The following is a 27,569-nucleotide window of genomic DNA, read 5'->3' as shown; positions in this document are numbered from 1 at the left end:
CACTTTCGGCTATTTAGGTCAGTTTGAGTTTATTGTTCATTGATTAATATTAACTTAGAGGTACGCTAACTTGAATCGCGTGGCTTGGACGGCTCCAGAGGAGCATTCCCCCTGCCAGTGGTTGACGTGGGAATGCTCGATTGAAGCGGTGCAAATGCTGAGCTTAGTTTGAGAACTGTTCATTTCTGCTTTCATATACGACGAGTATGTTATATATATACCATGTATAGTAGGTGGCTGATCCGGACGGCTGATTACTAATAAGGGCGCCTGCCGCGTGGGAATTAAGTACGTAAATCGATGACAAGAAAGTATTGAGGAAATTCTACTAGAAGGGCAGTTGGTCATCCGATGGGTAAATAAATTACGAATAGTACATCCATGGTTGGACATTAAGTAGATACGAGTACAAATATCACCTGAGCGTCGGCTGCTGCATTCGTTGTTAGTTCGACAGATTATAGATTATAGTGGATTGGAGGAGGGGTCAGGGATGTAGAAACACGCTTAGGGGGGGGCGAGTCCAACACCGACTGTGCGGAACAGAGCTCCTTGGATATCCGTTTCCGAATGGGGGGTGGGGGCACCAAGATCTCTGCGACATTAGCGGGCAATTAGGATGGACCCCATTGCCATTGCCCGGTAATCTCTGCACATCATTTGCAACTAAGGCTAGACCTAATCTAAGAAACAGCCGCTGGACGTCTGACTGCTCCGGCATCCTAAAACTAAGTGGCTCCGCTCCTACCAATCGTTGACTACCGCAGCGCACCTGCGCGACCGAATCTCCTCCTGGGAACCCTCTGATTTTTTAAACACTTTGAGTGTTTTGCATTTTGGAAACGTTGAATTTAGAATCTCCTCCTGGGGGACTTATCATCCGCCCCATCTTCCTGCCGCGCTTAGCTGCTGTGCGAGAAGGCGGTGTTCGTGTAGGGTCCGCTGTAGATGGAGCTGCCCGAGTTGGACACCGTCTTGGTGCTCCTGCGCGCCATGATGCAGAGCACGGCGGCGACCACGGCCAGCATAAGGATCAGTCCGGCGATGGCAATGGCTATGGCGAAGGTGCGTTGCGACACGCACAGGGCGTCGTCCAGAGTCTATAGCAAAGGGTTATTAATCAGATGCTGTAAGCCTATATTCCTGTCTACTAACCTTCTCCTTGTAAACCGCGTCCTCATCGCTGTCGTTGGCATTTTCGTTCTCGTTCACGTACAGGCCAGAGAAGACCTCGATGGTGGCGGGCAGGCCGTCCTCCTCCTTGCTGTCCACGGCAGTCTGGCGCTTGGGCCTCTTGCCAACGCACTGGGGAGCCTCCTGGCAGGTGGGATCCTCCAGAGCGCACAGTCGCACGTTGCACTGGTAGTAGACGGAGGTGGTGTAGGGGAACTTGTGCGCCGGGAAGGTCACGTTGGCCGCCAGTCGGTCCAGGGTGTAGTTGAACTGACCCATGATCTCGTTGTCCATGGGGCAGCTAAAATAACAGACCGTTGTATATACCATATCCAAACGGATTCAAGTCCATCTTACCCATCCTCGCCCACCAGTCGCTGCTCTCCCCAACCCAGGCCATCGCGAACTATGCAGTCCGTGACATGGAGTCCGTAAACCTGCTGCTTATCGATGCTGATCACGATGGTCAGAGGATCGCCGATCTTGACATCGTCGGCGATCTTGTGCTCGTCGTTGTAGATCTTCATGTGGCAGCCCGGCATGGGAATCTCGTTGTTGGTCACGTCCTCCTCCTGCGACGGGGCATTCGCATCGTAGACATCCTCCTCGTCCAGGTCGTCGTCCTGCTGCTTGTCCAGCGATCGCCCGTACTCCCGCCGATCGTCGCTGCGGAAGGCCTGCGGCTTCTGGGCGTGCTTGCGCAGGTACTTCTTGGGCTTCATGGCCGCGTCGCGACTCTTGTAGGCGCAGCGGACGTGGTAGCCACGTCCCAGGTCAGTGATGAGCTTCAGGTGGGGCTGCAGCACGATGGTGTTGAAGAACTCAATGCCACCGTCATCCTGAAAGATTGTATGCGTCTTAGGTACAACTACAATTGGCTTTTATGGATTCTTCTACTACAAACGAATGAATGTTGGAATAAATTGGTAGTGGCGTTTTATTACCAGCTATTACCATTAAAATGGGAACTTTTCATCAAATCACCACCCATCGACAAAAGACTCAGGCAACAAGCCCGTTCGCCCCAATCCGCCAGTTGAGCTGAGCTGTCCAACATCTTCCACTTATAGTGAGTTTCAAAAACTGGAAAACTGGATACCGAAGCCGAGAAGCCATATCATACACCTAACCCAACTAGAATGGCGACTTCTCATTATGCATTCAGATTCACGCTTGGCTGCAGCCAGAAATCGCCCCTCAGAGTTGAATGTGCGATCCAAGTCAAACAATGCCATATGCCCAAGCTATGGGGGCTGTGGAGCACTTCCTGAAGTGGCCAAGTCGCCTTCAGAATGGTGCTAGAGCCGATCAGCCAGGTGTGACGTCTAGTCGGGGATCTGCGGGCCTTATCTCCTCGCGAATTAGCCAAGTTTGCATGATGAATCTCACTAGCTTCTTGCTTGGCACTTGGGCACTTGGAAGAGCCAAGAATAGTGCCATCATCATGATGCAATTTCCCTTGGGGGAAACTTTAATTGGATATCCACTACTTATTCACACTTGCAGAGATTCGTGATTAAATTCTAGTAGATAATTACTATAAAAGCCCTTTGTAATTCCAATGAAGGTTCCTGAAACATGATTATATTGAGTCCAAAGATTATAGTGTTCCGCCTGAACATGACAACTTTCAAAGTTTTTCGCTCTGTGCACTGGTAACGGGTTATTCGCCCATCGGTGATTGTGCTAATTCCAGCGGACAGCAGAAACAAATCGAGTACACACTCGATGGCTTTGGCTTTGGCTTTGCCCACGGAGAGCCAACTCCGCGGAAGAAAGGTGAGGTAATGACGGAGTACTCCATGCCATGCCATGCCATGCCATGCCATGCCATGCACGCCGCCCGCTCGGAAGTTTTGTAATTGGGTCTGCACAGATTTGGGCACGGAAGTTCTTCGCCTAAGTGGGCCCTCCTCAGGCGGTCATTCTTAATGGCCAGCGCCGATGTTTGTTGCCAAAGCGGGCTGAAGCTGACTGAAGCAGTGTAATCGACGGCTAAAGAAGCCGACTTTCTGTGGATTTAGACGCTGGTCAGTGCGATTTATTGCCCAACACGGTTTCCGCCTAAAACAAGCCGAGAAACTGTTAGGAAACTAAGAAGATGGGGCTTCCTTTTGTTGCCCAAGTCACCGAGAAGCGTTGACAGTTATGTTGGAGGGTCGGTTCTCAGCATCTGGGCATCATCATCTCGGGACAATGGGCCAATAAAAAGCATAATAAAGTGACATTCAAGACTTAAAGCACGGCCAGCGGAGGTTCTAACGGTAGAAAACCCTATTATGTCATTATAACACTTCTGCGCGTAAATATGGAGCTCGAAGCTGCTCTGCTCCGGAGCAAGTGTAAATGTATCGGGTGGCTGGCTGGGAAACAGGTTCGGAACGGATGCGTGGGAGTCAGTCGCCGCACTGACCTTCGCTCCAAACACGGCGGTAGCTGCCTTTAAATATCAATATCGGCCATAAACCGCTTACAGGTCCGAAATGTTTTGGCCTTTTCATGGTCATCCGACGGCATTGGTGGCCAATGAACGCATTGCCAGCGCACAGAACAAATTGATTTCGACGCGAGATGGCTTACTAGCGGAGCTGTGAACAATCAGTCGATAGCATGGAGTTGGGAGTTCTGGAGTTTGAAGCTCTGGAGTTTGGATGGCAGCAATTAATTTTTAATTAAAAATCTCTGACGACCCTGCCAGAGCTGCGAGTGCTGCTCGTACTGTTCGTGGCTCATTTAATTATGCCTGACATGCGCACAGCCAAGACCCTCGACTTCCAGCGGAGCCAGTACCAGTCGCCCAATGGCAGCAGATGTGTCGGCCTGTCACGCGACTTTTTACACTGCAATGAGCTCATCTCGACGCGGATCACCATGACGTAAGGCAGGATAGCTTCCATTAGGGGACTGCACGCTGGATGAGACCCGCTCATCGCGTTTAATGACAAACATTTAAGACATGTACCGACGGGCCTTGGCCGATGTTGATTTTCCAGTGTTTGCGGGGGGTAAATAATGTTTACTGATTCTGGCTTATTGAACACTCGACGTGAATTGCTTGGATCAACAAAAAAGGCGTAGCGGCGAAGGACAAAGCCGTAAAAAACGAAAGACTTAGGCAACGAACTAAGTGAAAAGAATACTCATGTGCTATATATGGTGGGTAGACCTCAGTTAAAAGATCATTCCAGTTATAAGTTCGATTATACAAATTGGTAATCACTAAAAGTTTCGTTATGATGAGCATTGCAATGAAGTCTGTGCATTTTGTATTAGTTAAATTAAAAACAAACGACTTAGGCAACGAACTTAGTTATGCAAATGCCCGGGCGTTTAAGTAGTGCTTACTGGCTTTATCGTTCTTAAACACTAGTTTTACATACTAACCAGCAGCATACAACACCATAATGACTTTAAAGCACACTTAAACACACGTTTTCAGATATCTATCTTCTTAGATCATGGGGCAGCTAGCCTCATCACATCTTGTGATTCTTGCCTCACCGACTTTATGGCGACTATCGTAACTGCAATTAACATTAGTAATTTCAGAAATTGTGTCAATCCAATCGAGCGAAAGAAATGAGCAGCAGCCGCACAGACGCACAGGCGATTACAAAACGCTGGCCCCATAAACGCCGAGAAATTACATTAATATGTATCACAATCGGACCGATTCAGTCCGACTGGCTACAAAATGCCAGTCGGTGCGTGAGCTGCAGCCACATTCGCCCGGTTAAGTGCTAATTGAGATTTCCAAATGATTCCGAGCACAACGCGGCCCGTTGTTTACCCCAACCGATCGAGTGAATGAGCCAATAAATAAGTCGAGCCATATAGGTATTAGACTAGCCCAATGTGAGACTGAGATGTAATTTATATGGCACGTCTCGTCCGTCTTTCGGATCATTCGATATGGCTTACAGGGACATGGGAGACAGCTCGTCATGGCTGGTCGAGCACTACACTTGATTGGTTCAGAAATCTTGGGTAATATGCTTGCAAATGTAATTAAAACAAAAATACATCTCTGACACAGTCACTCAATCACTTCTGGCTGATTCTAAGCAAGCGACAGACATTTACAATAGCCAAGCCCATTGCTAATGGTGCCCATGTTACCCAGCACATCTAGAGACTGCTATTTTAGATAGAATCGCATCATTAGTTAAGCCGCAAAAGGTGCGTGAGTTGGCCATTTGAGATTCAACCTTTCAATGGACTCATCATCTTGGCATATGGACTTTACCTTGTAACCAATGAGTCGGGTCTGCCTGCCTTATAAGTGCTTAAGCTTAATGTTAAATTTTTATTTCGTTTTTATTTGCATGCCAAAATGGTGGAACCAGTTGGCCGGCACATGGCGTCACCTATGTACGTAGGTGACTGCCTGTGTGGGAGTTTTTCTGGGGAGGATGGGGTTCTAGACTTACCGTTTCCTTTGGCATCGTGTTGCAAGACCTCAGCGGCAGCTTGTACCGCAGGGAGCCCACATGATCTCTGCGGGGAGGGGTACGGAATGTGGATTAGAATCCAGATAGGAGTGAAGTGCCTAAAGTGCGGACTCACCTGTACTCGCTCAAGCAGGTGGAGTTCTTGGACAGGCCTTTCGGGTAGATCATGCCACTAAACAGCCCCGTCTCGTGGTTCGGAGGAGCGTCTTTGATGGTGATCAGCATCGATCCGGAGAGGCACTTGATCCGCACACTCGGCTCCACCGCCGGCTTGGAGGTGGAGGCCACCTCCGCCTCCGCCGCTGCAATCGCCTCGCTCAGCGAGCTCTGCGCATCCTCTGCAAGGGAAATCATAATCGGAAAAATAATGAAATGCAAACAGAAACAAAACAGGCTCACTCCCAAAAAAAGCACAGTTAGACGACCCAATGGACGCCGCATCCACCTTGGCATCCTCGAGAGCCGTTAGCATAAGTCATGAGCAAAACCAAGACAAAGGCCCATGGGAGCAGTATTTGGAGACCTGACTTTAACTGGCATGCGGAAGACTTTAGCAAACAACAATGAACTGCGAAAAATTCAAAGAGCTTTACAAAGTGTATTTAATAAATACTAAAATATGTGGATATCAAGAAAGAATCACAAAGATTCTCTAGCTCTAATTGATATAGAATGAAAGTTCCACTTTAGGTGCGATTATTAAGCAGCAAATAAAGTTTTTTTCAGTGCACGTTCATGACATTGAGAAGCCATTGAAGCGGCAACTTCGAAAATCAGCAGAAGCAGCAACTGGGGGCGCAGACACGCCACAGAAGCTCGGGGCCATTAGAAAGACGGCACGCCGCAAGTTCCTTGAACTTTGCAACCGATGATTCGATGCACTGCCGGGGATTTGGAGGTGCTCTTGGTGCTCTTGGTGCTCTTGGCATTTCCTGCTTTTAGCCAGCCAACGCAGAGAACTCCCCGCTGTCACCTCTGTGAAGGTACACAATTGGATTCCCAGACCAAAGCAAGACCAAGAGCAAGACCAAACCAAGACTAAGACCAAGACCAAGACCAAGAAGAGGAGAGACCAGAGAAGAGCTGCCCAGGCACGTTCGCCCTGCCAGTTGGCGGTGTGTATTCAGTGGTGTGTATATGGATCGGATGGGATGGCATGGAATGGGATGCGATGGGATGGCTTCGGTCGAGGCGGTTCAACGAACCTTGCAGCATTTCGCATCACTTACTGCGGTTCTGGGCAAAGTAATTGCATGCAACACGGCCGTCGCAGAGCCGGTTTTCTTACTCCACTGGAATGGCATCCACTCGGCCGCTTGGCAGGCACATAAAACATTTAATGGCTTTCTATTATGTATAATTTTACGGCCTCCGCAGGCGAGCAGAGCTGCACTCCTCAAATAGAACAAACTCTTCTTCAAGCTGTTCCCTTGGCACTTGGCGAACACAGAAAATGCAAAGCCCAAATACATGTTCACCGAGTTGGCAGGAAAAACAAATCAACTTCCCAATTTCAGGTTATGGTTCCAAAAATTTATGGGATACTTCGTGATAAAGATCTAATTCGAGCAAATTTAAAGTGCAAAGATGGCTGAGATGAAGCAGGCAAATAAGTTAGCACAGACATGGAAAGGTGGTAAGATGGACCAGGCCGAGATCGATGCCCTGGCCGCGGATCTGGCTGCGGCCATATCCAGCTCATATATGACGGCAAGGAGAGGAGAAATCGTTTCTGGGAAGCGAATTCTAGAGTCCTCCTCCGAAGATAAGCAGGTGAGTGAATATGGTTCATGGTTTCATTTAAATGGCATTCCTCACACGATCATCTGCAGCTGCTCTTAAGTAAGAAAGAAATTATTACAAACCCCAGTTCTAAAACAGATATCAAGAGGTGAGTACCTATAGGAAGCCCATCTGACACGATATACTTGACAATCACACAGTTCCGAAAAATCCGAAACCGTGGAACCGGAACCCCTGAACTCCGCTTTCAGCATGATGCCCACGACAAGTCCAAGCGGAGAAATCCTGAACTGCAGACAACCCGCCAAAGTGCCAATGGATGCCAAGCTACTCCGACTTCTAATTGACCCTGCGTGCTGCTCCTTTACGGTTTATGTGGGCAATTACAAGTTCCGCTGTCACCTGCAGGTCCTGCAGGCGCACTCCAGGTTCTTCCAGGACCTGCCCGATGCAGCCGTCACTGCCAACTTGGCCAGCGACATGGTGACACCGACTGCCTTCCACGTCATCTACAACTGGATGCTGGACCTCGAGAGGTGCCCACAGGCGGACTGCTTCCTGGTGGAGCTGTACAGTGCAGCCTTCTACCTGAAGATCGATGAGCTGGTGGAGTACGCCTTCGCTTGCTTCAACGAGAGCACCGTCTGCGGAAGCCTGGCCTTCGAGCTGTTCCGCGAGGCGCAGAGGTTTGCGATCCACACATTCCAACAGTTGATGCTCTCCCGCATCGAGCTCTTCTTCCTGCCCCTGGTGGCCTCCAAGGACTTTGTGGAGCTGGACATCAACTGGGTGCAGGATCTGCTGAGCGTCCAGAGCTTGGGCGTGAACAGTGAAATTGAGGTAAGACGATCGGGGATAATTGAGATCGGGAATTAAGCGACCCCACCACACAGATCTTCATGAGCGCAGTTCGCTGGCTGAGTCATGACTGGAGCGGACGTAAGGTGCACATGGAGAGGATTATGGGATGCGTCCGCTTCCGCCTGCTGCCTCCGCTCTTCCTGCGCTTCCTGCAGGGGGAGCAACAGACCCGGGTCATGAACAGCATTTGCCAGAGCCCCAAAGTCAGGGAGAGAGTCAGCAAGGCCTTCGTGTAAGTCCAAACCAGCTGGTCACTCACTATGAGATACGATTCAATCTGCATGGATCTCCAAGCAGATACACCTCCTCCGAACTCTGCGATCTGTCAAAAGACGTCGTCGGCCTGAGCAAGGATCGCAGGCCCCCGGTGCAGCGGAAGTGGATATGCGACAGTCGCTGCTCCTACCACCGCCAACCAGGCGGAAACCAGGGTCAGTTCTTCACCTATCAGCAATTTCTCAACTACCTGGAGTCGCTGCACCAATCGCTGCCCAAGCATGGCTCCTAGGTCATCGGGGTCTTAGCCAAATTCAATTCCACTCCAAGCGCAAGCCAAGCCGAAAACGCAATGTGAAAGCCAGAAGGAAGTGTGCCGCAATGCCTCGCCAGTCGCCTCGCAATGAGGCAGCTCCAAAGAGTCCCCACAAGAGTCGCCATCACTGGACCGCTGTGTGCCACGCGATTATAATGCCTCGTTTTGGTTTTGGCAAACAGAGTCAGCAGAGTCAACAGAGATTTGGCAACCAGAAAGACAACAGCCAGCTTAGCGGGTTTGCTTAACAATGGCAAAAAGCGCTGGCGGATTAAGTGGAGTGCCTTTGTAACTAATTAGGTAATGGGTGACCGTTTGGCGGGGAACCAATTCATCAGGCATTCGTATCTATTTTATAAATAAATTTGTAAGCTGCTTCTTACGTCATGATGGAGCTATAACTTTGGGTACTCTACTCCCTCTCTACTGCTGCAAATTAGATCTAATTTCCTTATATATATTTCCAATTTGACTACCAAAGCCATGGAAGCTACCAATCTCAACTCCTTTGTGACAATAAAAATAACAATTATATTCTCCATTATGTTTACTTCTGTTTTAGCGCAAACCAGTTGATAAGTTTGGCTCCGAAGCCTCATTTGAATACTGCTTTATGTTTCCAGAGACCAACAAAGCCCCCAACTGAGTTTAATCTTGGCCGCGTCTCCGTTACCAATTTGCTGGCCATTTTTCACTGGGCCCCCACTGGCTTGGTACCCCCAATCCATAGAATTGGGTTTAGCTAGCTAATGAACAGATTTATGTACTCACTCATTGCCGTTGGAATCTGCGCCGCGTGCGTCGTCAGAGCTGCGATTGTCTGCAAAGAAAGTGGAGACAAGTCACTCATTAGCATATGTGGCATATGGACTCCACCATGGACGCCATCCATGGATCCCCCGCCCCTTGGCGAACACAAAGCGTTGACATAAATCACGACAAGCCGACATTAAGTCCCTGGTCTAATCCATCGCCAGTAAGCCTTCTTAATTAAAGGGGAAATTTCGATTTCGTGTTGCCGGCGGCTAGGAGAATCGCTGCATTCTCACGATTCTGAGGCTCCTTTGGACAGGCTGGCCAACTTTCGCCAGTCTGGGTTAGAGTTGAACCCGAACCTGAATCTGGGATCTCGGAGGTTTGGGGCCAAGCGGCTTAGAATGGCGCTGGTGTGCCACTTTTGGCCACTTTGGGCCGCTCGGAGTCGCGTTTAGCATACAGTCGCTGGATAGCCGTGGCCTCCAGTCCCGCATCCAGGTTAATCGCATTGGCATGCAATTGTCATTCAGCGGGCTGCCTCATGTCTGCTGTCTGCTGTCTGCTGCCTTCTGCCTGATTGATTTGTTCTGGCAATCCGACTCCGGCAATTTTCCATTTCGATGGGTGGTCGATGGGGAAGAGAACCCAGTACAAAGTACTTACGATTAAGTGCAGCGCCGTGTGGAAAGCGTCCATTCGAGTGCCTGTCTTCATGGTGCGAGCTGCAAGAGTGAGAGAAGACCGAATGACGGATATTAAAACCTTGGCAAATAGTCAAAACCGAATATATATATATAAGCTGAAAGCGCGCCGCAAACCGGTTCCACACCCACTGCACACATGTAGGAATATGCTAAATCACTTGAGCACAGCGATTCTGTAATGAACATCGTGGCCCAAAGGCAAACTTTCTGCTGCCAAATGGGTCAAGTCAACAGCGGCGAATTTGGCTTTGGGTTTGGGTTTGGGTTCGCGTGCGGGCTCATTGCAAATGGGTTAGTATCGTTGGTATCGAGTGGATGGTTGTTGCTGGTTCCTCGAGAAACTCCACATCTCGCAGGTGCCAGCAGTCGAGCGCTGGGCAAACAGCCATCCACCAAGTGCAACTCATGGCATCATGGCAGCATGGCATCATGACTCGGGTTTCCGCATCTTCTGGCCAACAGAAGCTGCGGCATTACGAGGTATTAAGCGCATATCAATAGCCCGTGACAAACGGTTTTCCACTTCCTGCCGATCGCTGAGAACTTTGCAGGCGAGTCACGCCACGCCAGGAAGTCATCTTCCAAGTGGTGTGTAGTGACCAGTTACGTGGCGATCGGAGTCGAGTCGAACTGAGTCATAAATATGCTTTTTATTACTTTTTAATACTTTTTTGCTCTATCTGATACTTCCAGAGTAGAGTATTAATGAATACTTAAAGAGCATTACTGATCAACATACGTTTGAATGGCGTATTTGACTACCAAGCCATTAAAAATGTAATTAGGTTTATTAAAGATAAATCACAATTACAGTACGCTGTGCTCCACTTATACTCTTCCATACCCTGCAGCTCTATTTCAATCTCTATTTCGAATTCAGGTCTTTGGCTTAACTAAAAATATGCAGGAGATCTTTTAGAACCCCATTTTGGCCATAGTACACCCCAGTTGATACACGAAATGAGATCATTTCTCGCCGTGCATGTGGATCCGTGTCTTGGGCGTCGCAAGACAACAAATGCGGCTTACACTGATGGCCGAGAGGCGATAATGATTTGTTGTTACCGCTGCCGCTGCCAACACATTACATTCACCACACACACTGGCACACACAGGCACACACAACTGCAGAGTGATGATGTCACAAGACCAACACTAAAGCACTCCAGCTACATCCACTCACCCCGAATGGAGATGGAGATACAGACTCAAAGATACGGCCGGTTATTATCCGAGAGGTGTAATCTCGCTGGGAGTCTGGCTGCTCTGGCTGCTATTGAAATTGGTTCGGGGAGAAGCACGGAATTGGGTCAATAGATCCGCTGGAAATTGATAGATTGTTGGCATTATGCGGCGAGCACACGTCAATTTGTCAAAGCTCGAGGCCCACACTTCCTGAACGCCAGGCGATCCGTAAGTAGACAAACAATCGTGGCTCAGCGTCGAATGCAAATTGCCAACTAACTGACGCCAGCTAAGCTTCACATCCAGCCAGCAACACATCCCACCAGCGTACTCGTGCCTCCACTGGCATTGCAATAAATTAGCTAAAATTAGCAAATGACGCAAGCGAATCTAAGCGAGATACACAGGTAAAAAGCCCGGATTGAAAACGCACCTCATGCAGGCAAAAAAATGAGTTGGAAAAATGCGGCGGAGCACGCCAACGAGCATTATGAATAACGAATAATGCTTTGATTGGCATCTGCTCTCGTTACCCAGTTGGGGCTAAAAAACTGAAAAGGAAACAAGCATGATGCCAAATTCCCCGTGGAAATGGCAAGCCGACCTTCAATTGCGATCATCGGCGATAAGGGAAATTGCGCGAAATTGGGGCACAAATTGCAGCTATCTGGTCATATGATGGTCATAGTAAAGGTTCCTATACAACAAAGCGGGGAATAACCAGAAACCCCTGTTACTGAAACAGTTGAGGATTGATATTAAACGTTACTACCTAAGACACCGCTTCCTGTAACTTTGTGGCATTTCCCCAACTTGCAGCCCAAGAACTCCTGACCAGAATAAGAATCATGCATTGATGATTCACGACCCAATCAATCGTGTGCATTCGAATGTGACGAATGGCTGCAAGTGTCGATTTGAATTCATTTGACACACATTTCCCAGAGCAAATAGCAGCGAGGTAACTAAACAAACATTCGGTAACTAAACTGAAAACAAAAAAAGGAAAAACAAAAAACCAACAAAATGGGCCGAGCAACTGAATAAATTAAATGGGTTTTGCGTGCCAGGCGGGCCACAAAGTTGTGTGCTTTATGTGCTTTATGTTTTTTGTTAAAAGTTTAAACAATTGCAGTTTCATTGGAGTGTGTGCTCTGCTAATGTTAATGTGGCGGCTAAGTGACCTCGCGTGTCTCCATTTTCCCGTAGTTTACTTGCCTTAAACACCCGACGCGGGTGTGCAAAAAACAGTTTTGAAATGCACACTTGGCTTTACGGCTTTCTGCTTGAGCAAAATCGCTGGGAAAATGGGAAATGTGGAAAATGTGTGGAATAGCGTGAAAAAAGCGCGTAACTGTGCGTGAAATTGAAAATGAAATGCTAACGGCCGTCGGAACTAATCCCCAATGAAGTGGCTAATTAAAGGGAACGCACCTCCCGCAGATCTACCAACGTATCTGGGTGAACCACATTAAACTGGGCGCTCAGCTGGGAACCTTCGGCTATCTCAGCCAGCTCCGCTATCTCGGCCATCTCGGGAAGCCAGTCAATTAGAATATCTGACGACTCCCATCTCGAAAGTCAGATCTGGTTCCAATCTGAATGGCCGCGGGCATTGGCAAATCGCAATTCACAAATCACAAACAAAAACAAAAACAAAAACAAAAACTGTGCTAAGCACACAAACCCATAGAAACCCATAACGTGGCTGACCCATTTGGAACTATGATGCTGGTGGTGGAGCTGGAGCTGGAGCTGGAGCTGGAGGGGATGTGTTCGAGGGGGGTTCTAGCGACTTTCGGTTGCGGTTTGCCATTGCCATTAAAATGGGAAATCTCCGTCGTACATCGCGGCGGTAGTGTGATCAATCACACTCGGAGAAAAATGGCATGTCAGGTGGTGACTTCTACTAGCAGATTTCACAGGATGATTAAATAGGAATTAAGCTAAGGAGGGGAAGTGTAGCCGCAAAGACCAAATACTTTGTATTTGACACCTTTCCACATTCTACTTGGCAAATGGCATTCGAGCATCAACTTTTTTGTTCTGTGTAGCATAGCGATGCGTAGAGCTAATTTCGCTGCAATTCCGCTGGCGTAGAAAGTAAGTTGGGAAGGGTTAGGGCCTTCAAGACCGACCTCTGACTACTGAAGACAGAATACAGAAGATTGAAGACTGAAGAGCCGCTCTGAAGATGCATTGTGCGATTGTCCCGCATTGTTCTTAATGACGGCAATTAACGAGTCGAACAAAAAGGGCAGCTTAGGCCATTCGCCGATTGGGGTCAGACCGGCTTTATAGCCAGCTTTTACTTTTACTCAGCTCCGAAATTCTAGTTGGCCAGCGGGCTGGGGCTAATCAAGCGCCGGAGATCAATGGCAATTGAGGCATCGACTTTCACCTGCTTGTGTATGCAGGCTCTGCGTCGCTTCTGGAAATTAGAATTTCAAATTTCGACTTCAGATGCAGCAATTAGCTGGCACTTTATGGGGGATTGATAGCTGGCCAGGTAGCCAAACGGCAAAGGCCAGCGGATCGGAACGAACCTATCGCCTCCCATTGTGGCGATTGCCTCAAGGTCAGTGCAATTGTCTCGCCGTTGCCGTCGCCTTTGTTCGCCTCAAATGAGCTAACAATGCTTAATTTGCTGTGGCTATTGGCCAATTGCAATAAACGCCAACGCCGATTCCGTTTATAGATTTAATAGATTGGGCCAACGGCAGCAATTGGCCATTAAGCCAATGTGAGAACTCGAAAATCGCGCATCATTAGGGGACTTTAAAGTGGAAAAACGCAACTCCACCCGCTTGGCCAAATGCGTTGACCTGGTTGTTGCCACACGCAGCAAACTGGAGCGTGGAGACATCGGCTCTTGCCACACATTGTGCGAACCAAGTTTGGCTCTAAGACCAAAAACTGCCCAATGCGTTGCGTGTCTCAGCTTTTGCTGCTGCTGCCATGGAGTTATGTAAGTTCTCTGCAAATGACGCGCTTCCCTGCCATTTGCCAAACTGTCCAACGTCCAATGTCCAATTGGGCTCAAACCGACTGGCCAATATGCAAACCGCTGATTGGACACCCACAATAGCTCGGCCCGCGGCGATGCCTAAATATATTTTTCTCTCCCAGTTTGACGCCTAATTTTGGTGGCTGCAGGCTTATTGCCACGAACAAAATATGTAGGAAAAGGCAAAAAACAAACGGCAAAGAAATTCGCATTGAACGTGACTTGAGCTGAGCTGTAGACATGAATGTGTTTGATTTTTATCGGCCGGGTCTACAATATTTCAGTTTAAGCCATTTACTTTGCGCTGTTTGCTGTTGCTGTGCTTTTTGCTTTTTTGCCTTTGACTGGCGCCCATTGTTACCCGCTGTTTTTATGGCTTTTTTGCTTTCAGCCCAAAGGCAGAGCTGAAACTAGTTTTGTAGTTCCGTTTTGGCTTGGCTGGGGTTTCGCGTCTAGAAGTGATTAAGTACATTGGCAGCTACTGCTGGCCAGCATCAGCCAAATCCGTCATTAAAACTTATTTATTGAGCCCTCTTCTTTAGAAGCTAATTCCCGCTTGTGATGAGGCATCCGACTTATGAGCTCGAGAAGTGGGCATTACTTATTAATGACTGGCCACGCTGACCTTACGTTTCCCATCATAAGTTTATCCAAGTTTTCCTCAGCTCAGTGCTTAGTTACTAGCTTTTTAGGAGGATTTCCTCTGAACCATTAAATACCTTATACTTGAAGTTTATGAGCGTGGAACTTCACGGAGCTAAATTAGTTGTAGTCATAAATGCTAGACTTTGTCGTATAAATAATAAACGATTCTATATTTGTTTATTTATCTGGCACCCTGGCATCTGAGAACCTTAGACATATAGTACGTGAAACAGTTCTGTGTTCACTTCCTCTGAACAGAGTTTGAGCCAGTTCAAAAGTCTTGGCCTGCCACTCCCCATTTAAGGCTTGGATTTGAAAGTGTTTCGGAATGAATTGAACAAGATCGTGGTCGACTGCAGTCGCGGGGTTTTGCGTGGGGTTGGTCTAAGGTAAAAGCCTGCATTTAAGTCCGCTTGAGCTTGCCAATGTTGATTTAATTCGCCAGTGGTGGCGAAGGAGGCAGGGGAGTGGTGGCGAGGTATCAACTAGCCAGACGACTTTTCATTTTGGCCGCAAACAAACAGGCAACCAAATGGAGAGTGTCCGTCTTGCGGGGGGGCTGTGCGACTTATGACTCACGGCGGGGTTTGGGGCACGCCTTTCGCTAGCATTTGGGTTTTTGCATAATTAGTGGTGAGCGCCAACGTGTCGTATGAGTAATGCACTAGCGAAGTTCGTTGCCTAAGTCTTTCGTTTCAACGGTAATTTAATACCAACAAGCATGCGGAAAATCTAAATCCGAAAAGGTCTCGGCTTGGTTGAATGAACTCACCATATTTGGCGCTTTCTTTGTTAGTTCTTCGGCGGGAGATTATTAATCAATCACACACCTTTTGGCAAGCCCACACGCACATCTCGGCTTAGTTCATAAACCCCCGAAAGTCCGCCATTTGTCTTTACTTCTCTCACTTAGCTGAGCGCACACACATCGCCAGGCAGCAAAATAATACGAAATTATACGTACAATCATATTTTCCGTCTTTGCCTTATTTTGTACCCGCTTCAAGGTCACTTCGCGTTGTTGTCTGGCTGTTATATAAACAAGTTAACTACGCGATGGCTCAGAAACTGGTATTCGAGCAGCTCGAGCGTGGATTCGCCTTTTAATTATACAAATTTTACGCTTGCGTTGGCGTTCCTCAACACAAAGCTCTCCGAGAATGCCGGAGAACTGGGGAATATCCAACAGAAGTCGGAGATAAACGACTTCGACGGATGGGCCATAACTCACCAGCCAAGGCGTTGCATTCAACGCATATGAAGACCATTACATTGGCCAACTACAATATTTTGATGGCTAACAAACCACAAATTAACCAATTAATAGGCCATGCATCAGCGAAAAGGGAAAGGTTCCCATTCCCATAGACCATTGCCCATAGCCCATAGATGATGCAAGTGTCGGATCGGGATGGGCTGAGGCCCGGTCTCTCCATCAATCAACTTTTCTAATTGCTTCTTTAGACGCCAACCCAAGCACAATGGAACGAACATAATTATGGCTGTGTGATCCGTGGAAGTGCTAAAAGTTCCACAAGGAGAAGAACCCGCTCCCAGCTCATGTGGGTAATGTTGGGTCAGCCAATTAGCAACAGATTCTGGCTTATAATGGCCGCACACGGAGTGGGTAAAATGTGAATGGACCCTTGATTCCCAGAGCCCGATGACACATTACATATGCGGTGCGCATCCAGAAATGGGCATTGAAAACCGGGAGAAAAGGAAGGAAAAGCGGATGGAAGACGGATGTCCGTGATGTGGCTACTCAAATAGCCAATAGCCAACAGGCGAACCCATCCCGGCCATATTTGTGTCCCCAGGTGATGCAACTGGCTGCGAACTTGGCAGCCAACTTCGGCCACAGGCAACCTTGGCAAACAGGTTCAGATCCCCGGACAGATGGCTTCTTCGGCCGCTTTTCAGATAAGACCCATTTCATTTGCACAGAAAACCGATTGCAACGCTTCTTCAAATTTATTCCCGCAAGTACAAGTCCCATGCCAGTGTATTCCGTGAATTCCGAATTTCGAGCGAGGCGAACTGAGGGCAACCGGTTTGGCTGATGGATTTTTGGCACATCCACAGCGTCGGGCGATTTATGAAGTCATCTTTTAAGGCTGTTTTGGTTGTGTTTTTGCAAACGGCACAGCTTTGATTTTCTGCCTGATTTTAACTGTTTCTTTTTGCGGTTTTCGGCATTTTGGTTTTTGGTTTTTGGTTTTTGTTTTTTGGTTATGGGTTTTCGAACAGCAACTCCGCAATACTCACCTCTATCCAAATTCGCCCTTTTTGCGTAATCCAATTCGTTATGTGTCCGTTGTTTGCGATTTCGCTGTGCTTTAAACTGGTTGTCCGGAACGAATGATGATTTTAAGTATTTTAACGAAATTTGGTTTCACATTAGTTTGATTTCTATTTTGTGTACTTCCTTAGTGTTTCTTTTTTGCGTGCTTCCTCTATAATTATTTCGTTTTGTGGCCAACACTCGTTTTACATGTTAACGCTGCGGGAATTGCACATTTAAGAGTTGGCCAAGAGCGTTAAAGAGACGCTAAGAGCGGCTCTTTGGCGATTTGTGGCAAATATTCCGAGCTGTTGTTGTTGCGGCTGCTGCTGCGATTACGCCGTCCCAACACAAAAGACTGAGGCAACAAACTTCCCGACACTTTTGCACTTCCCCAGAAAACGACGCGAAATATTCAAAAGATTCACAACTCATTCAGCACGTATTTGCTGGCCCGGTTCAACCACCCGCCGAGCTTAATAGCTTCCCAAGGGCAACAACAATCAGAGAAAATCACGACAGAAATATCACAGGCACAACAGCAACAACCGCAACTATTTCAAATCTCAAATCTCGGAAACCCTTGAGCGTCTCTTCGAGCCACGGGAAGCCGTTCCAAATCCGCACGCACGATCCAATTAGAACCGGGTAAACGGAGCCATAACCGCACAGCTAGGGCACTCGAAAAACTCACGCACGATTCGGGATCGAAGCGAATCGGAATTGGAATCGGAAAAGCAAACGGAATAGGTTCGCTGGAATCGAGGTTCGTTGAGCGCTGTGGATGTGTCTCGCACACCGACCTGGCCAAGACTGACTTGGCCCGAAAGCGAGGCGCTCGCACTCCGACGAAATCGACGTCGGCCAAGACGATGGCCGACAACCGGTCTTGCCAAGATTCGGAGTGGCGGCGCTCTGCGTTTTTCGGAGCAATTGGCACGTCTACTATATGTCTACTCTTCAGACGATCTCTTCACTAAGCTAAAGTGTAGTATATAGTAATATAGTATCGCCTCCGTTTGCGGTGGCCGCGGTGTCGCTGCCAGTTTTTCAGTTTTTCAGCAGCTGAGCTGCACTTGATGACCGGCGGGAGTGGTGGCCACGCTCCGCTGGCTCCCTTTAATACACCTACGGCTGCGGGTCCAGATTGTCTTTCTAATGAGTGCGGCATAATTAGAGGCTCGGGCGGCGGTCATCCCATATCGCAAGTGTGCACATGGAAAAACATTGGACTGGAAACCTCAAAAGCAGAGCATTTTGAAATACATTTTTTAGAGACAAAAAAGACAAAATGTCCAGCTGGTATCCAAGTGTCTATGGAGCCCCTCCAGGCCAGCGTCATGCTCTTGGCCACAGCTGTGCGCTCGCAACTGGAAGTCAGGTTCTGCTCAAACTTGGCAGCAGATCGCTGCAATTATGGCCAGTGTGTGGGCTGTCACCAGAACACCTTGATGACGGCATATATAGCCACTGGTGGGGCTGATTGCTCGGATTGACGAGGCTGCTCTGTGGGACACATGTTTGTCTTCTTTTGTTTTACTCGGCAGGCACATAAATCTTGAACTTGCCTCTGCATTCTGTGAACCCAGCGCCCTTGCAACCTCGGGATTCCAGGTGCGAGTACAGGTAGCTGTGACACCTCCGAGGCCTCGACTTGTTATTTTCGGGCGTATTTCCCTTGAAGTTCTGTGCTGTTCTGTTTATACTTTAGTTATACCAATATTTATGATTATTATGCGTGTTCCTCTTCTTCGATCCTAGGGGTGTGGGGAAAACTTGGATTAGGTGCACGAGTTATTCTTTTAGGACGTGAGAGAATTTCTAAGGACTGGGGTGGGTAAGGATCCCTCAATTACCACTGTTTGGCATTAAAGGTATTTTCCATAAAATTAAAAAATAGGGCTAAAAAATGCATTCTGAAGAGCATATTCAGCCCACGTCAGGCACTATCTAGTGTGTGAATTACTAACACCCACTCTGGTCGAGGAATTTTAAGTTCCCGAGGGGAAGTCCAAGCGACAGTCGTCGGGGGGACAATCGAACAAACCGAAAACCACCCCATAAACAGCCACTATACAGCAACAGGACATGGACTTTTGAAGAACGCGATTCCGATTCCCAGAAGGCGGACGGGCAATCAGGACTACGTAGCCCGGGGTAACTGTCACTGTTTGGCGTCCGGAAAATGTATTTACTTCAGGCGAGTTTATAGTGTCAGCCTTGATATAGCCGTGTGGAGCTACCAGCAAATTTCAACTGAGAAAAATTCAATGTGTGTAGATTGTTCAGGTCTTTTATCAAATCAGAATCGTTGTTGCAAGAAACTTAGCCACTGTCCCCGCATCGACCCACCGTAATGGCCGAGCTTCTGTCCCGCGAGAAGGAACTCTTCAAGATTAACCAGGAGCTGAATCTCCTCACCCTCAGTCCAGCCGTCGAAGCCATGTACCCTTCAAAGGGGTCACCCGGAACCACTGCGGTGACGGTGCCGCGTTACGCCACCTTCCAGAAGCAAAAGGGACCGAGCAGCCTGCTCCGCAAGAAAGGTGTCCCCACAGCGCCCACGAAGATAGCACCGAAATCTTCGCCCGGCAGAGACGTGGCGCCCACAGCGCGGTCGCCGCTGCCCGATACAGGTCCGCTGGCCAAGTCCAAGCCCGCTGCCGGACCCACCTCTCCCACCACCCGCACAATGTCCAAGTTTAGCACCTTCACGCGCGATGTGAGCAGCAAGACGGCCACGTTTGTCAAATACCGGAACCCAAACTTCAGCGAGAGTCCCTCCCTGGACGAACTGCTGCGTATCGACGCCGAGGAGGCGGCCCGGAAACAGGATGTTGTCGAAGTGGAGGTCACTCAGAAGCGGGAGAGCACCACTGTCGTCAATGGCCAGCTGAAGAAGCAGGTCACCAAGGACAACTTTATCAAGTAAGTGGGGAATCCGAAACAAAATAATAAAAGTCTAATTTGCGCCTTTTAGATTCCTCAAGGCCAAGGTGGCCATTCTGGAAGAGGATCATGCTCACCACGCCGGAGAGCTGACCCGACAGAAGGAGCAGCTGGAGCTCGCCTTGGAAGCGCAACGCAAGTCCGAGAACCAGCGCGACCAGACGGTCAGTTCCAACAAGCATCTCTCCGAGCAACTGATGCGGGCCGAACGCCAGTGCGAGGATGCCAACCGTCGCCAGAAGGAGCGCCAGCTCGAGTTCATCACCCAGCAGCGGGAGTTGGAGCAGCTGAAGCGGGATGCCAAGGTTTCCAGGCAGACGACCATTAACCTGGAGAACCGACTGTCGCGCGTCCAGGAGGACGCAGACGTGGCCCGCCAGGACCTGAAGCTGCTGCGCGAGGAGCAGCGCGACCAGTTGGAGGCGCATCGGAAGGAACTGAAGCTGCGGGACGGCCGGATCCGGGCCATAAAGCGCCAGCGGGGCGACCTGCTCAACGCGTACAAGAAGCAGCTGTACATGATCGACAACCTGAAGCGCCAGACCAGCTGCTTGGAGCAGTCGGCGGCCATCGGATTCGGCGAGAAGGAGTTCAACAAGGTGCTCGACTGGAATGCCAAGACGTGAACCCTTTCGCATTCCGCACCAAAAGCAGCCTAGGTTAAGCATAACTCAGCAATGTACATAAGTGGAATGTAATTACATTTTATGGTCTCACTCGAAGAATTCCCCAAGCAATCTAGTTTCAATTATCCCGCGTTAACTTGATTAGGCGGCGGCATCCTTCTGCTCGGTTAGCGAGTATAAAAGTCGTGGATTCGTCTTGTTTGGCCACAGAATCATCCGGCATCTTCCAGTGCTCAGACCTTCCTTCGCTCACTGCCCACAACGCTCACCGAAAACTGCAAGATGGCTCTGCGATTCACGCTCACTCTGCTCCTGGTCACCATTCTGGTCACAGCCATACTTCTGGGCTCCAGTGAGGCAGCCTACAGGAAGCCTCCCTTCAACGGCAGTATCTTCGGCAAACGCAACAGCCTGGGTAAGCTGAAAATCCGTATCCCGGTAGAGATTCCGTATTCGAAACATCCATATTCCCCTGCAGACTACGACAGCGCCAAGATGAGCGCCGTTTGCGAGGTGGCCATGGAGGCGTGTCCTATGTGGTTTCCCCAGAACGACAGCAAATAGGAACACGCCCTGCGACTCCGCCTCCAAGAACTGATCTCGAGCCTACGACTAACACACCAGCGGCAGGTGGGCAGATGCTGTGCCTGCTCGTGCGACTGAATGTGGAATGTGGAAATGCCGAACGTTAAAAAAGTCATGTATAAAATTTATAATGTAAGCCGTGCATATAGGTACATAGAACTTATGCCATACATATACATACAATACTCAATAAACTTATAGCACTGAACTCGCTCTCCTGCTTCAAAATTATTGAAATGTTTCAACTTTTCTATTAGATACCTGGCTGCGGACAGCACTCGCTTGAGATACAATGGGATTTAAATTAAAATACGCTTTACTCATTTCCTAGTGGGTCCTGGGGGCTCGGCCACGCCCCCTCTGCCTCAGTTCGTTGACGTGCTTGCGCAGATGGCTAATGTAGTCGGTCATGGAGGAGGTGAGAGCCTGAAAATGGTCATCGCATCAGTTATCAAACAAGCAAGGAGCAAGTAGGATTAGAAGAGCACTTACTGCATCCAGGACATAGCGAGGAATGAAGCCTTTTAGGTCTAGGCAAAGAACCCATTCCAAAATGCAGCTATCGGACTTGCCAATGATTTCTCGAAACGCAAACCCACTGACAATGTTCTGCCCTCTGAAAATTGAAGAGTCAGCTGTAATATTTATGTACTGTCATCCAATTTTATAGTCTCCAACCAACCTTGTGTATTTCGTGGTAGGCGGAACGGCTGCATATTGCACACTAATCGCCGAAGTGACCCAAACCTTGTCCTTGGTTTTGCCCACGCTGGGTACATTTGGTTTTGTCATGTTATTCGCTTCGCCGTCGACCTTGTCCCTAGCATCCTCGAACTCGTCCTGGTCCAGTGGCGGTGGCTCCTCGTCAAAGTTCACGATGGGACCCAAGCTCTTGGCGCCCAAGCTGTTGCCCAGAGTGTCGAAAGGCATGGGTGCTCCCTTGGATGAACTGGGAAACGTTGCCTTGCAACTGGACACGCTACTCGGCAGCAGTGGGGTGTTTGAGTCACCATCGGAAATGGTACTAACACTACCCTCGCAAGAGCGATTTAGATTGCTGTTTCCATCATCGCTGCTGAGCTGGGCCGTCTCGTCGTCATCGCAGATTTGACCATTATAAAAGAGCCTGCAAGAGCGCAAGTTCACGAAGTCACGGCTCTTCACCATGCCACCTCCTCCGCCCACAGATACCTGATAGGTAATATCGGTGTAGGAGTTGATTTTCTGCGATAAATGCTCAATGTTATCAGGGGTTTTTAATCAGTACGCAGGGTGCCCACTTACGCGCACTATTTTGGACTCCAAAAGAGCAGGATTCCACTTGGGACAGTCTTCAATGCGATAGAACAGGTCCTCCATCAGAGCCTTTGCGGGATACTTGATGCGGGCCTGTGAAGTGACCATATAAGATTAAATATTCCCTCATCATTGCTCTTTTCATACCGTCAACTTGTAAATCTTTCCAATCTTGTCGCGCTGGGTGCTATGGATGGTGTCGCCTTTTTGGGTAACTTTTTCCACCTTCCAATCACTAGACTCGATGATCTCGTAGGCCTTTCGCAGGCAATCCAATCCCATTTGTGTGTACTCATCATCCTGAAATGCAAACGCATAAGAAATATAAGTAAGGTGGAATAATCTCCAAGAACTACCGATGTCATTGTAGCACACTCTTAGGAGATGTGGAGATCAAATCAATTGTTCTTCATTTTATATTGCCACTAGATTCACTTTCTTATTCTGAACAGACTTAAAAATGCGCATTCATGAATAGCATACCAACTCATCCTCCTCGTCTGAATGATGCGCCGTGTCCATGGGTGAATAAAAATTAGTTACACTTTGCGGAGGTCGTTCTTGCTCAATCAAAATGGCAGGCTGGTCCATGGGCGTGCGATCATTTGAAGTCATAGCTGAAAAGAGAAACCCAATAAATTTGCAATTTGAGGTCGGAAGCTGTCTGCGTAACTTACTTCGAAAATAGTGTTGGGCATGTCGCTCTTGAGGAATCACCCTACAGTCCAGGAACCAGGCTTCTCCCCAAGCCAGTATGAACGAGGTTATTATGAGGATTACCTCAAATACCTGCTGCTTCGAGTCCAGCCACTGAAAGATGAGTACAAAATTATCAAAGAGCACATTAAGGTGGCTGGTTTCTCTATCTTACATCGAACACAAACACCTTGGAGATGAGGAACAAGCAAGACCCACTTGTAGAGAGCTGCGGAAATAGGAAGAGCTAGTTCTTTGGAATTTCTTGGAGATAGGAAAGCAATCCATACCGCTATGATGGACCAGTGGTTGATGTACAATATGGCGTAGAAGAATATGAGCACCACAAAGCGGCAGATTGCGACGGCCACAACATCAAAGAGCGATTTGTAGATGGTGTACTCCACGATTTGCTTGTGGAAGGCAGTGAATATATTGTCTCCATTGATCTGGGGAAGGAAATGCATGATGAATCCCATCGTAATCTTATTGGAATACCCCCATCCCCTACCACAATGCAAATGAGCCACAGCAACGAAACGAAGACCAAGTCGAATGTGACGAAGAGGCAGAAAAATCTTCGAACCACGGACATCCTGCCATCCTGCATGTAACCGGCCAAGAAGTCCTCCGTAATCAGGTTAATGGAATGTGCCCGTGCTGCAGGCGGTGGGAGATCGTTATGGCTTGCACGGGGTAAATGATTTAGCCATTGCTACTCACACATATCATACTGCATGTTGTAGGCGCTGTTTCCCGGCCGAGCGTTGGACAGGATGAGCTGGGCGGTACTGCGGACATCACTTGGATCCATATTAGACATGGCGAGCGGTTCTATTTCACTTAGCTCATCTCTGAAAATAAGGAGAATCACATTAGAGTGTACATATTGAAGACAATATATATGTACCTTTGCTTGCGAATGTAAATAAACCTAGTGTTCAAATCTGGAGCAGATTCAGCGCCAGTTATAGGTAGATAATGGCCAGTTATAGATTGCCGATACGCACAAATGACTCGTCAACCCCGAGCTCTTTGTTTTTTTGCTCAGCCATAAACAAATCGTACCGTATCGTATTGTCGTATTAGATTGCAAGAACCCGCATAAAGCGCAAGGAGCACCTTCTAATTTCCGGTAATCACAGTTTAGAACAGCTAATTGCTCTCTAATACTAGTAGGTCCACAACTTATTCCGGCTGCAATAATGGCATTCGATTTCCAGCTGTCCTAATTTATATTAATTGCACCATCGAAACAAAAGGAACACCGACTGCAAGAAACAAACCAGCTGTTTAGTGTGCCGCGCTGGGAAAACACCAAAAAACCGAGTTCCGAAAAAATACCAAAATTCTTGGTGGCGCATTGGCGCTCCTCGAAAGATTTGAAAACCAGTTTCGTTCAAAGTTTTATTTAGGCCCTGTGCTCAATTACTTAAGTGTATTGAAATAATTTTAATGTCGTCGTAGGGCTTGTCCGTCTTGGGGTTCGCCTTGGAATTGCAAATGTTGAGCACCACCTCCATGCCGCGGTAAACTCTTCCGAAAACAGTGTGCTTGTTGTCGAGCCAAGGCTGCAAGTTAAAATTGGTTTATGAATCAAGTAAAGTTAATCAATCATCACTGAATGTATATCCTCACCGTGGGCAGGACAGTAATGAAGAACTGGCTGCCGTTCGTGTTCGGACCCGCGTTGGCCATGCTGACCGTATAGGGACGATCATGCTTCAAGCTCGGCACGAACTCGTCCTTGAAATCGCTGCCCCAAATGGATTTTCCACCCGTGCCCGTTCCCGTGGGGTCGCCAGTCTGCACCATGAAGCCCTTGATCACGCGATGGAATATGTGGCCATTGTAGTACCTAATAGCAATATGTGATTACAATGGGACAGTTTAAACCATCTTGAAGTGTGTATAATACCCATTCTTTGCATGAACACAAAAGTTTTCAACCGTTTTAGCAACCTCCTTGAAGAACAGCTTCATGTGGATATCACCTTTCGTTGTGTGGAGCACCACGTTCTCGTAGATACGTTGCACGACTAGAATAAATGGAACATTTTGTAATGAATGGTTCTTGAAATATCAGATAGGAATAACCTTCGTCTTAAAATATTGTTGGCGTGCAATAGAAATATGTTAGCGGTTAGTTGGGAAAGTTAAATGGGATAATCCAAACTAAAATACCTGAGGCTTCCGGCACGGCGATAATGTCCTCCTTAGAAGGCTTCTCGTTGAAAATATCACGATCGACATCCTGCAGATCCGAGGGCAGTCTTCGGCTATACAAGTAAAAGCGGCTTTTCCTAATAAGAGTGATAGTATTGATGATACACCGTAAACATAATTTAAAAATCGTATGAACTTACTTGTAGGCAGTGCAAAAGGCTGTGGGATCGTTTAAGATATTCTGGAGTGCGGGGTTTTCACTGGCCTCCTGCTCCATTGTTATAGCAGCTTTTTGTCGCTTAATTCTTCCCTGGAATATGGCCACCTGGAGGGGCCGTATGTTGTCGGTTTTCCCTAGAATAGAGACGCAGCGATTGGTGACCACATTGATCACCTTGATGCCCAGCATCGTAGGGTAGAGTAAAAAGTTTCCGGTGCTGTCAAATAAAATATTAAGCGTTGCATTTTGGGCAGTCTTCTCCAGATCCCGTTCAGCCGCCATTCTGGAATTACACGTATACGTTAGAGCTTTGATTGATAACTATTTTATTTTACTTTACCTTCTGCCAAACTCCATGTTGGGCAGGGCGTGCTGCGTCTGCTGCATTTGGGTGTATGTAGACAGAGCTTCATCGAATACCCGGATCAACTTGCCCGTGTTAAACTGAAAGACGCGGACCTTGCGATCCGTGGAAATGGCGGCAAATCGCTTTCCATCAGGCGTGGCAGCCAAGCCCGTGACTTGGGTCTTCTGCTTGGCAAACTCAAAGAGGCCTGAAAGGTTAATATTTCAGCTGAGTTCAGGTTTACTTTGCTTAATCAACGCATTTTACTTGTGTCTAGTTTGGAGTCAAAATTCACAAGGCGCTGTGGAAACTTGTAGTCGTGCTTGGAGTTTTGCCAGTACTCTAGAATGCCATTGCGATCGACGGATATGACGGTCTCCATGGCCACATTCAAGCACATCGCCACCACAGGCGCCGAGTGAAGTGTCTCCAGGGTGTGCATGGCTTCTCCGCCTCCCTGTCCATCGTAGATGTGTATGCGGCTGCTCTCCGAATCCGAGCTGAAGAAAGATCAATCAGAAGCCTAATCTCTAGAAACTGAATAGGTACTTACATGGCCAGTGCTTGAACGGCATCTCCCGGCCCATTTATCCACTCACTGCACTGCGGCGTGTAGCCCAATCGGATGATGTTGATCATGTCGAAGTTGACCACATCGAAGACCTTGGCCGTCTGATCCGTGGCCGCCGAACAGAGCAGCGTGCCGCTGTCATTGGTGGTCAGTGATTTGATGGGAACTACAACAAATGCTTGGTTAATTGAGGATATACATAGTGTTTGCGTCATGAACCCACCTAGGTGGCTGCGGAAGTGCTTGACAAACTCGATGCCCAGCTCGCCCTTCTTCCAGAACTTGATGTGTCCATCCAGACTGGCGGTCACCACGAAATCCGTCTTCGTGCACACCAAGTGGGTGATCACATCGCGGTGCATGTAGCTCCTCTCGTAGCTCTCGGCATTGGGCAGATTTTCCAGGTAGATGTGCTCATAGGGCAGGACTATTTATTGATTATTATAGTGAGCACATTAAATGCTAGGCTTCATGTTTACCCTTCTTTTTCTTGGCCGGCGCGGGAGCACTCTGCTCCGACGGCATGGGTCCAATCCAGGCGTCTTCCTCGGCTTCCGCCTCTTTCTCGGCTGACACTCCTGTTTCCTGAGGCTCATCCTCCTCCTCCGGAGCACTGCGCTTTAGATCTTCCTTGGTTTTATCACTCATTTCGAGGATTAATAAACAAAATACGGCTGAAATTGTTTGCCGCCGTTTGACCAGTGTTGGTAAGTGTTCCAAAGCAGCTGACTTGGCCAGGGCTGGAGAGTGCTTCTGTGAATTTTGGACAAATA

General features: G+C 48.2%; 6 protein-coding genes across 12 annotated transcripts; 3 read left to right on the top strand and 3 right to left on the bottom strand.

The window, feature by feature from the left end:
- Nucleotides 1-10: 10 nt before the first annotated feature.
- LOC120444501 lies at nt 11-18,165 on the bottom strand. 4 transcript variants are annotated; one of them, XM_039624213.1, is made up of 9 exons: nt 18,036-18,165; nt 17,326-17,560; nt 10,180-10,238; nt 9,532-9,580; nt 5,740-5,962; nt 5,604-5,670; nt 1,531-2,012; nt 1,156-1,474; nt 11-1,100 (listed from the first exon to the last, which is right to left on the bottom strand). In XM_039624213.1, the coding sequence occupies exons 3-9, from the start codon at nt 10,228-10,230 to the stop codon at nt 903-905; spliced, it is 1,389 nt and encodes a 462-aa protein (XP_039480147.1). In that variant the 5' UTR covers nt 10,231-10,238; nt 17,326-17,560; nt 18,036-18,165; the 3' UTR covers nt 11-902. The 4 variants fall into 4 exon arrangements, with proteins under 4 accessions (XP_039480147.1, XP_039480149.1, XP_039480148.1 ...); XM_039624215.1 differs by having other exon boundaries at nt 18,040-18,154; XM_039624214.2 differs by having other exon boundaries at nt 17,326-18,145.
- Nucleotides 7,099-9,301, top strand: LOC120444504 (actin-binding protein IPP-like). Of its 2 annotated transcripts, none has more exons than XM_039624218.2 (5): nt 7,099-7,397; nt 7,457-7,515; nt 7,568-8,207; nt 8,261-8,460; nt 8,523-9,301. In XM_039624218.2, the coding sequence occupies exons 1-5, from the start codon at nt 7,212-7,214 to the stop codon at nt 8,734-8,736; spliced, it is 1,299 nt and encodes a 432-aa protein (XP_039480152.1). In that variant the 5' UTR covers nt 7,099-7,211; the 3' UTR covers nt 8,737-9,301. The 2 variants fall into 2 exon arrangements, with proteins under 2 accessions (XP_039480152.1, XP_039480154.1); XM_039624220.2 differs by having other exon boundaries at nt 7,102-7,397; nt 8,526-9,301.
- Nucleotides 18,166-19,522: 1,357 nt separating the features above from the next.
- Nucleotides 19,523-21,023, top strand: LOC120444498 (testis-expressed protein 9). The gene is made up of 2 exons (XM_039624210.2): nt 19,523-20,269; nt 20,322-21,023. The coding sequence occupies exons 1-2, from the start codon at nt 19,698-19,700 to the stop codon at nt 20,914-20,916; spliced, it is 1,167 nt and encodes a 388-aa protein (XP_039480144.1). The 5' UTR covers nt 19,523-19,697; the 3' UTR covers nt 20,917-21,023.
- A 151-nt stretch (nt 21,024-21,174) lies between these two features.
- Nucleotides 21,175-21,709, top strand: LOC120444499 (neuropeptide SIFamide). Its single transcript, XM_039624211.2, has 2 exons — nt 21,175-21,331; nt 21,395-21,709. Exons 1-2 carry the CDS (start codon nt 21,199-21,201, stop codon nt 21,478-21,480), a joined length of 219 nt encoding a protein of 72 aa, XP_039480145.1. The 5' UTR covers nt 21,175-21,198; the 3' UTR covers nt 21,481-21,709.
- On the bottom strand, nt 21,614-24,770 carry LOC120444497 (steroidogenic acute regulatory protein-like). Of its 2 annotated transcripts, none has more exons than XM_039624209.2 (12): nt 24,562-24,770; nt 24,217-24,347; nt 24,005-24,153; nt 23,784-23,942; nt 23,669-23,722; nt 23,475-23,607; nt 23,281-23,414; nt 22,945-23,097; nt 22,786-22,890; nt 22,184-22,725; nt 21,994-22,117; nt 21,614-21,927 (listed from the first exon to the last, which is right to left on the bottom strand). In XM_039624209.2, exons 2-12 carry the CDS (start codon nt 24,314-24,316, stop codon nt 21,829-21,831), a joined length of 1,752 nt encoding a protein of 583 aa, XP_039480143.1. In that variant the 5' UTR covers nt 24,317-24,347; nt 24,562-24,770; the 3' UTR covers nt 21,614-21,828. The 2 variants fall into 2 exon arrangements, with proteins under 2 accessions (XP_039480143.1, XP_039480142.1); XM_039624208.2 differs by having other exon boundaries at nt 24,404-24,769.
- A 116-nt stretch (nt 24,771-24,886) lies between these two features.
- Nucleotides 24,887-27,527, bottom strand: LOC120444496 (peptidylprolyl isomerase domain and WD repeat-containing protein 1). Of its 2 annotated transcripts, XM_039624206.1 has the most exons (11): nt 27,276-27,527; nt 27,020-27,223; nt 26,779-26,962; nt 26,493-26,725; nt 26,220-26,433; nt 25,860-26,162; nt 25,678-25,796; nt 25,591-25,596; nt 25,412-25,532; nt 25,132-25,351; nt 24,887-25,064 (listed from the first exon to the last, which is right to left on the bottom strand). In XM_039624206.1, the coding sequence occupies exons 1-11, from the start codon at nt 27,442-27,444 to the stop codon at nt 24,918-24,920; spliced, it is 1,920 nt and encodes a 639-aa protein (XP_039480140.1). In that variant the 5' UTR covers nt 27,445-27,527; the 3' UTR covers nt 24,887-24,917. The 2 variants fall into 2 exon arrangements, with proteins under 2 accessions (XP_039480140.1, XP_039480139.1); XM_039624205.2 differs by lacking the exon at nt 25,591-25,596 and having other exon boundaries at nt 27,276-27,520.
- Between the last annotated feature and the right edge of the window lie 42 nt (nt 27,528-27,569).

This window comes from Drosophila santomea, chromosome 2R (assembly GCF_016746245.2).
Source record: "Drosophila santomea strain STO CAGO 1482 chromosome 2R, Prin_Dsan_1.1, whole genome shotgun sequence".
Lineage (NCBI taxonomy): Eukaryota > Metazoa > Arthropoda > Insecta > Diptera > Drosophilidae > Drosophila > Drosophila santomea.
Note: the sequence above shows the minus strand (reverse complement) of the source record. Positions and strands in the feature narration are given on the sequence as shown.